Source organism: Loxodonta africana, chromosome 20 (genome assembly GCF_030014295.1).
Source record: "Loxodonta africana isolate mLoxAfr1 chromosome 20, mLoxAfr1.hap2, whole genome shotgun sequence".
Classification (NCBI taxonomy): domain Eukaryota; kingdom Metazoa; phylum Chordata; class Mammalia; order Proboscidea; family Elephantidae; genus Loxodonta; species Loxodonta africana.
In genome coordinates, this window is record NC_087361.1 from 66,990,889 (window position 1) to 67,008,366 (window position 17,478).

Sequence of the window (17,478 nt, forward strand, 5' to 3'; positions counted from 1 at the left end):
GTCCTAGTCCTAGGAATACAGAGTTGAAAAAAAGATCCCATAATCGAGCATTATCAGGTTGCTCTGAAATTCAGTGGCTATGTGTTCCTGCCACCCCACCCCCTTCACCGACTTCAGAGTACTTGTTTTACTGAAAGCAGGAATAGGGTCTTCTTCATTACTGGTATGCCCAGGGCCTAAACTGAAGTCCTGATGACAAGGGTTAGTCCCCATCCCTCTTCATTCCTCCTCTTCATACTTCATTCATCCTTCACCACCTGAATGTAGCAATTGCCCTACACCCAGATGGTGGTCTCATACTGTGCTGACGTGGCAAATCAACGTTTTCAAGTCCCACCGAGGTACAAAGGCCAGTTGTCAGGCCCTCAACCTCAATGAGTCAATGTTTGGTGCAGCCACGAGTCTAGTCACGAGTATCTGATTGTTTTCAACAGGTCCTTTGACTCACTGATCATTCTTGGCGTGCCTTTGCGTTCTAAACTATGACTCTGTTTCTCTCGGTGTAGTTTGGAAGCCCCAATTTAATCATTTCCGGCCAAAGTGCAAGGTCACATTCCAATTTATTTGATTCAGGAACTCCTCCGCCCTCTTCCCTTGAGCATATATGATCCCGACGCGGAGGGCACCTCTGTGGCACTACAGGTAATAAGACCAGTTGTGCTTTAGAGATACGGTCATATCTTCACCCTTTAGCTCTTTAGAGTGGGGCAGTGGGGGAAGTTAGTTGTTACTTTAAGAGAATTCAATCCTGTTGAAGTGCTAAAGCAGAAGCCGTACTTAAGTGTCGCGAGAATTGTCATCAGCAACAACTTCTCGCGATGTTTGGCCCGACGAAGGGTGGCCATTTTGGAGTCCCCCCGGCGGCTGGTTGCCCCGGCGGCGTCTGCCAATTTGCTGCCGGGACCAAAGCCGGCCCCGCGGGTGCCGGGCCTTCGAGCAGCCGGACCGACACTATGTGGCGGCTCCGCTGCAAGGCCAAGGATGGCACCCATGTGTTGCAGGGGTTGTCCAGCCGGACCCGGGTGCGGGAACTCCAGGGCCAAATTGCCGCTATCACCGGGATAGCCCCCGTCGGTCAGCGAATCCTCGTCGGATACCCGCCAGAATGCCTAGATCTCAGCAACGGGGATACTATTCTGGAGGACTTGCCCATCCAGTCAGGTAAGGGGATCGGGACCAGGGCCAGGGAGAAACCTGGGAAGGCGGAGAGGGACATGAGGATGGAGAAAGGACTAGTCACGGCAGGCGACTGTGGGTCAACCGGTGGCGTTGAGGGCAAGAGTGAGGCTGTATTAGTGAACTGAGAACTCCAGCGGAGGCCGGGGCAAGTCTGGCAGCTCCTTGTTTTTACAAATGGTTGGAAAAGACAAAGAGGACCCAACCCTGCGGGAAGCCCAAGGCCTTGGAGTCCCCCTTCCCAATTCTCTGTTCAGGTCTACCTTGAAAATGTCTCATTTTTTTCGCCTCAACATTTACAAAAATATAAAAAAGGGCAGGACTTATTTTCCCCGTCCGGACCACTCAGTGGCTCATTTCCCTTGTATCAGCAGATCTGAAGAGTGCGCGGTGCTGTGCTTTCCTGGTCCATTTTTGCAATCATTTTTATAATATACTTGATTTCATAGTTAGGTATGTTCATATTAGAGTTAACTTCCAGATATCCGCGGCAATACCTCTCAAGTCGAAACAAGTATTCAAACTTGAACAGCAGCTTTGGTGATTAAAAGCTTTCAGCTGTTACATCAGGGATTCTGCAAACACCAGAGTAGATATGTTTACTTGCAGGAGGAGGAGATCCCCCTGGTGGACTAGTCTATGATGAACACTTTCTAGAAGGTTTGTGCTTTTTAAATTCAGAGAGCAAATACAAAGAAATTTTGGTTTTGAAGTGTATCTTTTTAAGTATGTATGAAGATGTATAACTCAGGTCCCTTCACTAAATTGGGCGGCAACATGAAGTGTTTTGCTCTTTGCTTTGTTTTCACGTTTATGAAGTTTCAGTGAACAAAAAGTGTTAACTGATGACTTGTAAAGCTGTGTAACCCAGTTTATCCTTTGATTCTTTCTGTTTATAATTTACAGACTTGCCTAGTGAACACTCAATTTCATCTATATTCTCTCTGCAGTTCTGGATTTCTTTTATTTTTAACAGGTGACATGCTGATCGTTGAAGAAGACCAAACCAGGCACAGAACTTCACCTGCATCTGCAAAACACGGTGCTCCTAGTTACTACAGGGAGTCTTTGCCTGTGCTTACCAGAGCCGCAGTCCCAGCAGACAACTCTTGCCTCTTTACCAGTGTGTACTATGTCGTTGAAGGGGGAGTCTTGAATCCAGCTTGTGCCCCTGAGATGAGACGCCTCATAGCACAAATTGTAGCGAGTGATCCAGAGTTCTATAGTGAGGCAATACTGGGGAAAACAAACCAGGAGTACTGTGACTGGATCAAAAGGGATGATACTTGGGGAGGAGCGATTGAGATATCAATTTTGTCCAAGTTTTATCAATGTGAAATCTGTGTAGTGGATACACAGACAGTAAGAATTGATCGTTTTGGGGAAGATGCAGGATATACCAAAAGGGTTCTGCTTATTTATGATGGCATCCACTATGATCCACTTCAGCGTAACTTCCCTGACCCAGACACCCCTCCTCTGACCATTTTCTCTTCTAATGATGATATTGTTCTTGTACAAGCACTGGAATTAGCAGATGAAGCTAGAAGAAAGAGACAGTTTACTGATGTAAACCGCTTCACCCTAAGATGCATGGTGTGTCAGAAGGGGTTAACTGGACAAGCAGAAGCAAGGGACCATGCCAAGGAAACAGGCCATACCAGTTTTGGAGAAGTGTGATCTATGCATGATGAGGGTTGCAGCCTACTACCTCACAGATCCAGAAGGCTCTGGGTATTCCAATAAGCTATTTGCATAACCCTAAAGAACAAAAGGACACATGCTTGAGCCACCCTTTTAACTTAAAACCACTAAGACACTGAAATTCCTTGTTAAGATTAAAATTAGTGTGCAAGTTTACAGTGTGCAAGTGTCTATAGTGGTGATACCCTCTTTCTGCTGGGGTGACAGAATAGATGGTGCTTGCCACCTGCTGACACTAACCTGAAGATTGAGTTTTAGTATTATAAGCTAGCATCCAGCAGCATTAACTTGTAGAAGAAAACAACATCACAGGTTGGGTGATGCAGAAGGCCTCACGTAAGGCCACTGGACATATACCACAGTGTCTCTAGTAATTGAGTCCTTTTGATAATAACTCTGAGTGAGTTAATAGTTTCTAAATTATGCATTGATTCCTCAAATGAAGATATTCAGAATTGTCGAAACTGATTTTATATTGCAATTTGGTAGACCTTATAAATGTGTGCTTTACCTATTATGAGTACATACCAACCAATTTTTATAGGGATGGGTCTGTTCCTTGAGGCTGTTACCTAAAAACAGGAACAGATAGTGCTCTGGTTAGGATTTCTAATGTATAAAAGTGGAATGTTTGAGGGAGCAGGGGCCTGAAGTTGCCGACTGAAGCTTTAAAGGACTGTTGGCCTTGTGTTTTAATGCAATTTATTTATTGGCCTTTGTTATATTGGATAAAATTTTTTAATTAAGCAAGGTATTTTTTTAATTGAAGCTCCTTGAAATCTGAGTGCTCCATTTTTGCATTTTTATGCATAAAAATTCATCTGGAGGGATTTGATTTCCTTGGCTTTTTAAGAATATTTCCTCTGACTCCTGGTTGGGGCGGGGGGAATGTTTATCTAAAGTAATAATGCTGTGCTTTTTTTTTTTTTTTTTTAATGTTTTGCTTACCTAAGCAGTGTTTGTTTTGATGTTAGTCTTATCCCTCCACTAATGAATGCTCTTTCAAATAATTTTACACTTCTGCAAATTAGAACTTTGCTTATCAGTGATCTTTTACTTTGCCTTTTGAAGAATTTAGAGTAATTGGGATGGTAATGTTGATTGAATTAGTTTTGCTTCCAGAACAAAGGATTTTAAATCCTTGCCTTATTGAGCTTTCTCAGAGTTCTGCTGCTTCCTGATTCTAGATGTGTAGCCATTTGCTTGGTGGGCTCATCTGCAAGGCACCCTCTCCAACATAGCTTGACTGTGAGCTCTGCCAGATGAAGTGTTCTACCTCTTTTCCTAATTCTTTGTAATATCAGGGATGCTAAATTTAAAATTTATGTATTTCTCAACATGATGTGAAGAGGGTTAGTGTTGTGAAATTTTGTTAGCGTGCTCTCATTTCTTATGAAGTATCTCTTAGAAAACTGATGGTATACTTCAAAGCACTTACCTCTTTCAGCAGACCTTCTTGGCAGATGTTTCAGAATTAAGATTTAGCACTCTCACTTGGTGAAGGTGGCCATGTAAAGTTAAGAAACATGTAAACAATTTAGGGAAAAAACACCTTTAAGGAACAGTTCACAAAGTATGCTTAAAATCATCAGGTGACGTTTCTTGAGCACCTATGTGTGTATGGCTGCTTTAGGCATTGTAAGTTACTCTGGTCAGTATAACTAAGCAGTGTTGAATTTTCAATTTACTGAGCCTTAAAAACAGCATTGTGAGCTTACGATACTGAATGTTTGGCAATCATGTATGTACAAATGAATATGATTGAAAATCTCTTCACACCTGTCTATCACCTGGTCTAGATAGTTTGTGTATCTTTTATTTCTACAAAATACTAAATTTAAAACTGTAAATTAAGTATATACCACTGGGTAACATCCATCAAATTGAGCTTTATGCATCATCATTCATAAAATTTGCCTTCCTCTCTTAGTACTTCAAGAGCCAAAGTTGACTTTTCTTACTGAAATTTTAGATTTAGAAATTTATTCACACAACAAATATCTATTGAGTAATTTATAATGTGCCAGTCATGTATCCTAACAGACATTTCTGTCACTTTAAAATTGAGTCTGTATTTTATCTACAGTGGCTTAATTTAACAAATGGAGATAGAATTCTGATGTTTTACATAATTAAACCCTTCATTTTATGTGTTTTTGTTTACATATTTAAGCTTAATATTTTTATTGCAAGCGTCAAATTATTTATTCCAGGGATCTTATTTTATTGTGTTTTACCTGTTGTTTAGCTCGTCTGTTCACAAATTGGACACTGATACTCAGTCAAATGGCTGTCACTGATCCCTTTATTTATTAGCCATCTGCTGAAATTCAGCACTAGTACTTCAGTGTTCTGATCGTGGAGTATTCAAAATGAAGCACTATTTGAAGACCAGTTGATTTAATTATTGAGAATTAAAAACCAGAATTTATGCTTATTCTAAACTCAAGCTTGTGTGCCTCATATAGTTAAAAGATTTTTTTTTACCGTGCTTATTAAACTTTCTTGAAATTAATTATTTGTGAGTAAATGCTAATCCTGAGAACTTTGAAAATCTGTGGCTTTAATACTTGCAGCAGGATCAAAAGAACCGTCCTGAATTTGCACTTGAATAAAATGAAACCCTTCCTTTTTCATTTGGTTTTTGACTGCTGTACAAGAATTTTCTTTTAATTAAAATGAAGACAGTCTATGCTTTCCAACCCCCTCCTCCTCTCCCTTGCTCTTCTGTGGACCTAAAGATGAGGTGTAGTGCTGTAAAGATAGCCGTATTTGTGCTGCGTCATCAGTGTGTAACATCTGAATGGCTGTAAGTGGGTTTCTTAATTGTTCCAGTGAGTGAGAAATGGGTATAGCCAGGTGGTGGTAACCTTGAAAGCTTGGCTGCTGGTCAGCTTGACCTTGTTGGTAAGAACTAATGTAGTCCTGCCACTTGATTATTCCATGAAGTTCAAGTCCCAGCAGAATCATAATCAGAAATGAGCACCTTTATATTATCTCTCTATACATGCCACTAAGTGCCCATGCCTAACTTGCTTATCTAGCTTATTCCTTCTGTCCCGTCTAGAGATTAAAACACGGGTATAGCAAGTTGCCCTAGCAGCTAAACATAGTTTTTTATGTCTTTTTGAAAAAAAATTTGAAGAGTATGCAAGATTAAGTAACAGAGTGATACTTTTTCTTTACAAATCACGTGGCCTTCCTAAACTTTCATATATAATTAGTAATCATGTTTTTCATATATTGAGACACACATTTGTTATTATTTGCAGCACTTTAAAAAATATGAAATAAAAGTTGACATGTTTGCCCTGTCTAGGGGTCTTGTGAAGGACATGAGAATAAAACTCTTGAGCTCCTGACCACCAGCTCTTAATCGCCTGCTGCCACCAGCATATCCGGCGGCGGCACAGCTTTCTGGCATTGGTAATGGTCGAACTCTGTTTCAGTAAAAGGAGCACGCTCTATGCCCAGCATTCAAAATGCTACTTCTTATTGTAATGTGATTGCCATCCGTCATTTAGTGTACAGTGCAGTATTCAAATGTGTCCTTGTAGCACAAAGACGACTATAACAACTTCTAGAAGATTAGATTCTTAAAACTTCATTTACTTCTAAGCAAACTTATTTTAAGGGGGCCAGTTTTTAGTCAGAGGCCTGGAAAGTGACATTTTAAAGACTAAAGTGAAACACTAATTTGAATAAGCTAGTTTATTAACTAATGCTTTATTATTAGAGTTATAATATTGCAGCATATTTCATCTAACTTAAAAAGAACGTAAAACTTCTCAGTTTGTGCCAAAGTGTTTTATTTTTCCTTCTCCAAAAATTAGCTGACATTTTGTTTACAGTGTTCTGAACAAATTTGATTTAGGAAAAAAAAAAATTACACTGATATTGAATATTTAGAGTTCCAATTTGCGTCTTGACTCATAAAGATTTAGAGAAGATTGATAACCCTCCCCTGACTTTTGGGGGGCAAAGGGAGGGAAGGGCAGGAGGGTAAAGTACCACTAAAAAACAAGAGACTCTCAGATGGATGCAATCCTGGTGATGAATTCGGTTTTTCAGAAAATTTTTCAAGCAATGCCCTTCTCCCCAATTTCTTGGCATAGAATGTAGCAGGGCTGTAAGTGAAAAGGCTTGTTACTAAAGAATAAAACCAGGAATATAAGCATTTTGCTATGGTGTCTTTTTAGAGTTAGTGAAGATACGATTTGGTTAAGTTGTAGGGTAAGTAGACAAGGCTAACTTAAGAAAGGTTTAGAAATTTCTAAGATTACATGAGCTGGACTTTATAACTGTTTTTTTAGGTAGGTAGGTGTAGCCTATAGTTACTTGAACGACCACCCGTAACCCCACTGCTGTCCAGTCAATTCTGACTCATAGCCACCCTATAGGATAGCGTAGAACTGCCCCATAGGGTTTCCAAGGAGCACCTGGTGGATTCAAACTGCCGACCTTTTGGTTAGCAGCTGAACTCTTAACAAAGGCACCAGGGTTTCCATACTTAAAGGATACTCTAGGGGACCTAAATTCTTGTCAGTTTTCCAGTTCACCTTGGTGCCATACAGGGTTCAAGCTGTTAACGGGAAATATATACATACAAAGAATAAATTTTTTTTCCCTTTAAAAATGTGAATTCTGCTTGAAATACAGAATAAATATAGTTTGTCAAAGGGGATAGGGAATGACATAGTCCTATAATTCCTGTATTAATGCAGTAGAGAAAGGTTCCTGAAGCAAGAGGAGAATCACAAGTAAAGACTGTCAAATTTAGAGCCTAGGAACATGAAAAAGCAGTAGGGAAGGGCAAAACAGAACAAAGTTCTGTTTTTTTGGCATAGAAAATGGATTTTCATAATGAAGATGAAAAGTGTTTTCTTGTTTTGAAAATGTCCTTTTATGTATTTGCCAGCATTTTTTTCTAAGTTAATACTCTGCTGCTACTTGGAAGATGTCTAATTTCATTATGTGCAACTCATATGATTTTGCCATTGTCATTAAGATGCATTAATTTTATTTATGAGGTGTATGATTTTAAATGTCTAAATGCTGTATGAAGTGACTTGTTTTGAAAGAATAAATGAAGTGAAAACATTGTCATTTGAGCATATTTTGGGATGAGGGCAGAGGGCCAGTGAACAGCTGCTGCACTTAAGTTACATATTTATTATCAACAACTAATAGACCACAGCTTTGACTTGCCTACTAGCCTGCAAATCTCACTGTAGGTGGAGTCTTCATTGCTTTGCCAGGAGAAGCTGAAGTGTTTCTCCTCCTCAGCACCAAAGGGCATGTGAAATTTCTCTACGTCGACTAAATTTTCTGGCATGCAGTCAGCCCCTGAAAGTTGTAATTTGGTGTCCGTTGTATTCCTTTCATTTGTAGTAGACTTAGGTTTGTTTGAAAACTAACATCTCCGGGAGATGATTTCAATTTTGACAATGTCAACATTTAAACATTCGAAGCAACATGATTCTTACACTTGGCCATAGTTTAGGCTCCCCAAATTGAACTACATATCCTTCTCATTGAAAAATAAATTTCAGAGGAATTCAGTTTCAACTAAAAATTGTGGAAATGGAGCAGTAATAATGTAATCAATTTATGCAACATGACCATGTCTCATGAAGTCAGCACAAGTCTACCATAAATCAAGCCAAACCACGTATTACAGGAGGATTGTGAGACGTCTCATGGGCTGTGTCATGGTAGCTGTCGAACAATTTACCCATAAAGCAGTGCTTTATGTGGTCTCCATATTGCCTGGGTACTTGTTAGAAATGCAAATTCTCAGAAAAATCAGAAATTGATGTGGTCCAACAATGTTTTAATAAGCCCTCTAGGTGATTCTGATGCTCTTTGAGAACCCCTGCTATAAAGTTGTTTAAATAAATCAGTATCGACTTGGAGAGGCCTCTGATGGCTTATATCAGTTCTATGTCCTTGACTGCATGCAATTCATTTTCACTCACGGCTAGTCCTGGTGGTACAATGGTGAAGTCCTCAGCTGCTAACCAAAAGGTTGACAGTTCGAACCAACTCAGGCTCCACAGGAGAGAGACCTGGTGATCTGCTTCAGTAAAGATTACAGCCAAGAGAACCCTATGAGGCAGTTCTACTCTGTCACATGGAGTTGCTCTGAGTCGAAAACCAGCTAGACGGTACCTAACAACTTAAATACAGTTAATAAATTTACAGATAATGTAAATCTAGAGAAGACAGTTCCAATATCTCAACAGGCTGGGGAAAAAAAAGATCCTAAGATTGAATACTCATAAGTGTTAAGTCCTGCCCTTCTAAAGTGATCCACTGTGAGTCCCGCATGGGAGAAGCTCCACTTTGTATATGGTTCACTTGCAAAGATGTAGCAATAGTACTCAATTAGAATTTTGTTTCCCTCGGAGCAGTATGACTTGGGCTGCAGACATCGTTAATAGTTCAATGGTCCAGGAAAAAAGGCAGTAATGTTGATGTGCCCTACTTCAGTCACATTGCATCACGGGTTTGAATGCGGGTTTTACATGTAAAAGTGATAATTTTACGTGTAAAACAATGAAAAACTAAGGTCTGACACCTGTCATGTGACAGCGAACAAAAAATATTGAGCTGGAGAAGGGATCTCAGGTTGGCATAATGGCTAAGTTCAAATTTTTGAAAATACATGAAACAGGAGTAAGATTTATTCTCTGAAGCTCTAAAGGAAAGAGTTCAGACTAATAGGTGAATGAACATTGATAAATAAAATTTAACAGCCTAACAAAAATGGAAAGGGGTGCTTTGATAATATCAAAAAGCCAGAGTGTGTGCTGTGATTGATGTACATGTCCTGCGTTGTGAGAAACGGGGCTAGAAGTCATTAAGCACTGTTATGGGTTGAACTGTGCCCGCCTAAAATATGTTTTGGAGTCCTGACCCCTATACCTGTGGAAATAATTCTATTTGGAGTAGGGTTTTCTTTGTTATGTTAATAAGGCCATATCAGTGTAGGGTAGATCCTGACCTTAATCACTTCTGAGTGATATAAGAGCCTAGAGAGACAAAAAGCACAGATGTGAAGATAGATGCCACATGAAGATTGCCAAGGAACCGAGGATTGCCGGCTACTAGAAGCTGAAATACACAAAGAAGGACTTCCCCTAGAGCCACCCCCTGAAATCGGACTTCGAGCCTTCTGAGCTGTGAGAAAATAAATCTCTATCCTTTAAAGCTGCCCACTTGTGGTGTTTCTGTTATAGCAGCACTAGGAGACTAAGGTAGCCCCCTAGCATCTTGGAAATGTTTCAAACGCTAGTTAAGAAATCACTGGATAATTACAAAAAGCACCTCTTCGCTAAAAATAAAGCATTTGATCTTTTTGTTTTGTTTTCTCTTCTTTACTGTCTCCATGTTTGGAAAGAAGTGGTTTGTGTTCCTGTTTAGTTATACAGTGGAGCTTGCAAAGTAGGACTTACATGTTTGGCAGAGGTATATACTTGTTGGGTAGATAAAGGAAGGTGCATATATCCCTTGGCCTACCTGAATGGAGAGATTCGAGAACAGAGAAGCAGGCATCTCAAATATTTTTCTGTTCTAAGAATTTGTTCTTACTTGGGTTGTCTGTCTCTATTGTGTTTATAGATTTTATGGTTATTTATTTAATGAAATCAAGTGCCAGGGTAGCACGGGTATTTCCCTAAGCCCACTCAAACATTTATAATTTCCCAATGTGTGTTAAAATTTTTTTTTTAAAAATTCATGTGGAACAAGGTCTCAGAGGATGAGTAGTCCTTTCTCTTTGTTTTGGTAGCTACCTCTCTTCTGCTCCTCTGCCTTTCCGTTCTTCTAAAATTCCTTCTGTACACTGAGAAGTTCTCTGATCTTAATCCATTTGCGTTTCTCTGTATTTACTGCAAGAGCTTCATTAGTGAATCTTGAGATATTACAGCAGGTGTCACAGTGACTTGGCCATGTTTTAAAACCGTAAGGATGGCTCTCTTGAATACATCTGCTAGACTGAAAGATACTATTTTGGAGTTACAGCTTATTCAGGAGTCAGGTTCAAAATCAGTGCTGAAATTATCTATAAAACATAGTCAAACTTATTCCTGATAACTCATTAACTGGCTCATAAAGCTACAGCTTATACAGGAGCCAGGTTCAAAATCGGTGCTGAAATTAACTATAAAATTCAGTCAAACTCATTCCTGATAACCCATTAACTGGCTCATAAAGTATAGTATATAGACGTAACCATCACTTAGTAAGTCCAACACAGCTAGTCCCTATCATTGGTGGGCCCTGGATTCCAATCCTTGTTCCCCTAGGTTTGTAAATCTATCAGAAGCACAACTCAACCTCTTAGTCACCTCTTCTGGTATACACAAATGTCTCCAGAGGAAAAATGGCCCCAAATGTTGGGCTTACCACACCAGCCTCCGTCCTTGTCCTGATTAAGACCTGTAAAGTTTTCACTATCTTTTAAGCTCTCCAGACCTTCAGCAGGAGGGTTTGTTTGAGTTACCTACTCCAACATTACTGGAAATGGAAGTTCTTAGCTTTTTTATGCTAATCAAGAAACAACTTGATTTACAAAATTAGTTATATATATATACATATATATTTGCTTCATATATATAATCTTGGAAATGAAAACATCAGGTATGAAGCAAGTAACACATTTTTGGTTCCAACATTGGAGGAAGGGAGAAGCAGTTAGGAATTTGTGAGTTTTTTTTTATTTAGAACTGTCCAAAAGGAAAAGACGCTTTTATCAAGTAACCATGAATATTTCTAGCACAGATTATTTTAGTCCTTTAGGAATATTTGTATTGAGTTAAATAAAAACGTGTACGTTACCATGGGATAAACCCAAACCAAACCCTTGCTGTCAAGTCGATTCCGACTCACAGCGACTCTATAGGACAGAGTAGAACTGCCCCATAGGGTTTCCAAGGAGCACCTGGTGGACTCGAACTGCCCACCTTTTGGTTAGCAGCTGTAGTTCTTAACCACTGCACCACCAGGGTTTCCTATCATGGAATAGGAACCATTAGTTTTTAGGGTCTATTTTATGGGATGTTTTATAAAACTATCCATGCTAATTACGGACAGCACTTTACAGCTATTAGAATGCCAAACCTCCTTCTGGTATGACCTAACTACTTGATATTTGGGTTGATAAGTCCTTCTCATAAATTTTATTAGATTGAATTACTCTTCCCAGAGTTTGAATATCATGGAGTAAACTGATCAAATCGAGTTCTTAAACCTACAAAATTCAGGAAGAGACTTTGAACTATGCTGATCTTCAGCCGGAGTGGTCCTTCCCATTAAATCCATCCTTTAACAGCCAGCTTTGCTTTTCTCATAACAATGAGAACTGAGAAAATTATCTTGGTTTTGACTAGGAGAAGCCAAAGTCGTAATTTATCTCAGATAAATTATTAAGGTAATAGTTTATCTCAGATAAATTGTTAAGCAGTTTTTGTAATTTAACAAATCATTATTGAGCTTCTACTTCTTGCAAGACATGGCATAGGATACCTCAAGGATTACAAAGGTATTAATTCATTCAGTAAGCATGTTTGAATGGTAACATTGTACCAGGAACTGCCCTGGATGCTGGGTAAACACTGGGGGAGGAAAAAAAAAACAGTGCTATAAAAGAATAAAAATACAGTTGCCACAAAGAGAATAGTGCGGTAAAAGAACCTAATTAGGTTAGGTGAATCTGGGGAAACCTTTTTGAGAAAGTGACATTTAAGTTGAAACCTGAGACATGAATAAGAATTAGTTGAAGAGTAAGACCGAAGGGCCTTCCAAGAGGGGTGGGAGGGTGTATAGCATTTGGGAACATAATGTTACAGGAGGAAATGAAATATTTTCCAGGCAAATCTGGCCAGAGAGTGGTGAACAGGGTAAGAGGGCATGAGATGATTTTTTAGAAACAGGCAAGGATCCAGATTTGTAGCATCTAGAAGCTATTATTAAGCACTTACCCGAGTTCATATTTGCCACACTCTATTTGCTTGTTTCTTTCATATTTGTGTTCCCAACTAGTTTATAAACTCCATGAAAGCAGGGACCACTTCTGTCTTTTACTATCTTTGTATCCCCAGTACCTAACAGAGTACTGGACACATAGTAGACATTCATTATATATATGAGTGAATCAACACGTGAATGAATGAAATCAATGCGTGAGGGAATAAAATCATCTTTAGGATTGCAGTGCATTTTAAGGAAGGCATCTGATTTATGTTTCCCAAAGTTTAACTGCTCTTTGGAGAATGGATTGAAGGGGGCAAGAGTGGATGTGGGGGTCCTAACAAGAGTATTGTGGTAACCTATGTAGGTGATGATGGTGGTAATTATAAGGTTAGCATATACTGAGTGATTATAATGCAATGGGCATTTTGTATGTATTATCTCATGTAATCTTCATTCTTCTATGAGGCAGGTATTATTATTGTCTCTTCTGTAGATGTAGGTATTGAGTATCAGAGTCAACTCGGTATATGGTATAATGGGTATAGGTAACTTCCTCAAGGACACACAGCTAGTAAGTGGTTGATGGCTTGTACTAGGTAATGTAAAGAGAAGAGGATAGGTTTGAGATAGGTGTTGGAGATAGGATCCCCAGGACTTGATAAAGTGGGGAATAACTGAAAGGGAATAGTCTAGGATTTCTCTCAGGTTTCTTACTCCAGCAACTGGTGGATGGAAGTACCCTTTACTGACCCATGGAAGATGGAGAAGGAGCAGATTTGGCAGAAAAAGAGAAAATAAGAGTTCAGACCTGTTAAATTTGAAATGTCTATGAATTACCTAAAAGGAGATGTCGTGTAAGAAATTGCATTTACAGGTCTGAAGTTCAAAAGATTTATCTAAGATAAAGTTCTAAATTTTAAATGTGTTAACCTATAGATAATGAAAAGTTATGTGGATGGAAGAGATCAACTACAGAGCAAATATAAAGACAGGAAGTATCAGCACCAAACCCCAAGGAACTCCAGTATTTAGAAGTCAGACAAAGGAGGAAGAGACAGCCTTTAGAAATGAGGTAAAGGAGGAGCCAATAAAGGTAACTGAGAGTTCAAAGGCAATCAGAGATGCAAGAGAATTTCATATTACGAAATCCAAGAAAAAATAGTTTTTTAAGAAGCAAAAAGGGGCAGACTGTGTTGGCAATTAGAGAAAGATGGAGTCAGTGAAGGACTGGAAAGCGTCCATATTATTTAGCAACATGGAGATTATTGATGACCTTAACAAGAGCTGTTCCAGGAGACTGGTGGAAAAAGAAGCCATATGGAGGTGGGCTGAAGAGTAAATAGGGCTGTCTGGTTAAAAATAGCTAGTTAAACATACTTATTAGCCTCCACTCTCCCAAAAGTATAATAAAATAATAGTAATAGAATTTTAAAAGGCATAAGCCCTCAAGGACAGAAAGAATGGTAGAATAAAAATAGCCAGCAAGCCGTTGGATGAGTTAAGTAACTGACTTAGGAGGCTCAAAAAGGCTGAGGCCCTCCAAGAGCTCAAGAATTGGTGGTGTTAGTACTTTCATAAACAGAGGTAGAAAAAAACCAGGAAGATTGGTGGAAAGTCCAGTTAGGAAGCAATTAGACCCCTCAGGTCTCCTCTCCATTCAGCAACTCAGGGCTTCATCCCCTCTCCAAAGAGGGTAAAATGTATGGTCTCTGTATTAAAAATAAGGGTATTCCATCTACACATACAATGCACTTCCGATCCAAATTCCAATGACATTTTTTAATGTGATGGAGAAACAAATCACCAACTTCATATGGAAGGGAAAGAAGCCCCAGATAAGTAAAGCATTACTGAAAAAGAAGAAGAAAGTGGGAGGCCTCACTCTACCTGATTTTAGAACCTATTATATAGCCACAGCAGTCAAAACAGCCTGGTACTGGTACAACAACAGGCACATAGACCAATGGAACAACATTGAGAACCCAGATATAAATCCATCCACATATGAGCAGCTGATGTTTCACAAAGGCCCAGTGTCAGTTAATTGGGGAAAAGATAGTCTTTTTAACAAATGGTGCTGGCATACCTGGATATCCATTTGCAAAAAAATGAAACAGGACCCATACCTCACACCATGCACAAAAACTAACTCCAAGTGGATCAAAGACCTAAACATAAAGACTAAAACGATAAAGATCATGGAAGAAAAAATAGGGACAACCTTAGGAGCCCTAATACAAGGCATAAACAGAATACAAAACATTACCAAAAATGACGAAGAGAAACCAGATAACTGGGAGCTCCTAAAAATCAAACACCTATGCTCATCTAAAGACTTCACCAAAAGAGTAAAAAGACCACCCACAGACTGGGAAAGAATTTTCAGCTATGACATCTCCAACCAGCGCCTGATCTCTAAAATCTACATGATTCTGTCAAAACTCAACCACAAAAAGACAAACAACCCAATCAAGAAGTGGGCAAAGGATATGAACACACATTTCACTAAGGAAGATATTCAGGCAGCCAACAGATACATGAGAAAATGCTCCCGATCATTAGCCATTAGAGAAATGCAAATTAAAACTACAATGAGATTTCATCTCACACCAACTAGACTGGCATTAATCCAAAAAACACAAAAGAATAAATGTTGGAGAGGCTGCGGAGAGATTGGAACTCTCATACACTGCTGGTGGGAATGTAAAATGGTACAACCACTTTGGAAATCCATCTGGCGTTATCTTAAACAGTTAGAAATAGAACTACCATACAACCCAGAAATCCCACTCCTCGGAATATACCCTAGAGACACAAGAGCCTTCACACAAACAGATATATGCACACCCATATTTATTGCAGCTCTGTTTACAATAGCAAAAAGCTGGAAGCTACCAAGGTGTCCGTCAACGGATGAATGGGTAAATAAATTGTGTTATATTCACACAATGGAATACTACCCATCGATAAAGAACAGTGACGAATCTCTGAAACATTTCATAACATGGAGGAATCTGGAAGGCATTATGCTGAGCGAAATTAGTCAGAGGCAAAAGGACAAATATTGTATAAGACCACTATTATAAGATCTTGAGAAATAGAAAAAACTGAGAAGAGCACATACTTTTGTGGTTACGAAGGGGGGAGGGAGGGAGGGAGGGAGAGGGTTTTTTATTGATCAATCAATAGATAAGAACTGCTTTGGGTAAAGGGAAAGACAACACTCAATACAAGGAAGGTCAGCCCAATTGGACTGGACTAAAAGCAAAGAGGTTTCCGGGATAAAATGAATGCTTCAAAGGTCAGCGGAGCAGGGGCGGAGGTCTGGGGAACATGGTTTGAGGGGACTTCTAAGTCAATTGGCAAAATAATTCTATTATGAAAACATTCTGCATCCCACTTTGAAATGTGGCGTCTGGGGTCTTAAATGCTAACAAGCGGCCATCTAAGATGCATCAATTGGTCTCAACCCACCTGGAGCAAAGGAAAATGAAGAACACCAAGGTCACACGACAACTAAGAACCCAAGAGACAGAAAGCGCCACATGAACCAGAGACCTACATCATCCTGAGACCAGAAGAACTAGTTGGTGCCCGGCCACAATCAATGACTGCCCTGTCAGGGAGCACAACAGAGAACTCCTGAGGGAGCAGGAGATCAGTGGGATGCAGACCCCAAATTCTCATAAAAAGACCATACTTAGTGGTCTGACTGTGACTAGAGGAATCCCGGCGGCCATGCTCCCCAGACCTTCTGTTGGCACAGGACAGGAACCATCCCCGAAGACAACTCATCAGACATGAAAGGGACTGGTCAGCAGGGGGGAGAGAGATGCTGATGAAGAGTGAGTTAATTAAATCAGGTGGACACTGGAGAGTATGTTGGCAACTCTTGACTGGAGGGGGGATGGGAAGATAGAGAGGGAAGATGGCAAAATTGGCACGAAATGAGAGACTGAAAGGGCTGACTCAATAGGGGGAGAGCAAGTGGGAGAAGGGAGTAAGATGTATGTAAACTTACATGTGACAGACTGATTGGATTTGTAAATGTTCACTTGAAGCTTAATAAAAGTTTATTAAAAAAAAAAGTGGGCAAAGGATATGAACATGCACTTCACTAAAGAAGATATTCAGGCAGCTAACAGATACATGAGAAAATGCTCTCTCCATCATTAGCCATTAGAGAAATGCGAATTAAAACTACAATGAGATTCCATCTCACTCCAACAAGGCTGGCATTAATCCAAAAAAGACGAAATAATAAATGTTGGAGAGGCTGCGGAGAGATTGGAACTCTTATACACTGCTGGTGGGAATGTAAAATGGTACAACCACTTTGGAAATCTATCTGGCGTTTTCTTAAAAAGTTAGAAATAGAACTACCATACAACCCAGAAATCCCACTCCTCGGAATATACCCTAGAGAAATAAGAGCCTTTACACGAACAGATATATGCACGGCCATGTTTATTGCAGCTCTGTTTACGATAGCAAAAAGCTGGAAGCAACCAAGGTGTCCATCAACGGATGAATGGTTAAATAAATTATGGTATATTCACACAATGGAATACTACGCATCGATAAAGAACGGTGACGAATCTGTGAAACATTTCATAACATGGA

At 39.6% G+C, this 17,478-nt stretch overlaps 1 protein-coding gene across 1 annotated transcript; it reads left to right on the top strand.

Moving 5' to 3' along the window:
- Positions 1-661: 661 nt before the first annotated feature.
- Positions 662-7,982, top strand: YOD1 (YOD1 deubiquitinase). Its single transcript, XM_003410279.4, has 2 exons — positions 662-1,161; positions 2,153-7,982. Exons 1-2 carry the CDS (start codon positions 819-821, stop codon positions 2,854-2,856), a joined length of 1,047 nt encoding a protein of 348 aa, XP_003410327.1. The 5' UTR covers positions 662-818; the 3' UTR covers positions 2,857-7,982.
- Positions 7,983-17,478: the final 9,496 nt, after the last annotated feature.

Excerpts from the sequence above, each read along its gene's own strand:
- YOD1 (XM_003410279.4), top strand. The coding sequence starts at position 819 with ATGTTTGGCCCGACGAAGGGTGGCCATTTTGGAGTCCCCCCGGCGGCT. Across the intron at positions 1,162-2,152 it reads GGACTTGCCCATCCAGTCAG|GTGACATGCTGATCGTTGAA; the intron begins GTAAGGGGATCG and ends TATTTTTAACAG.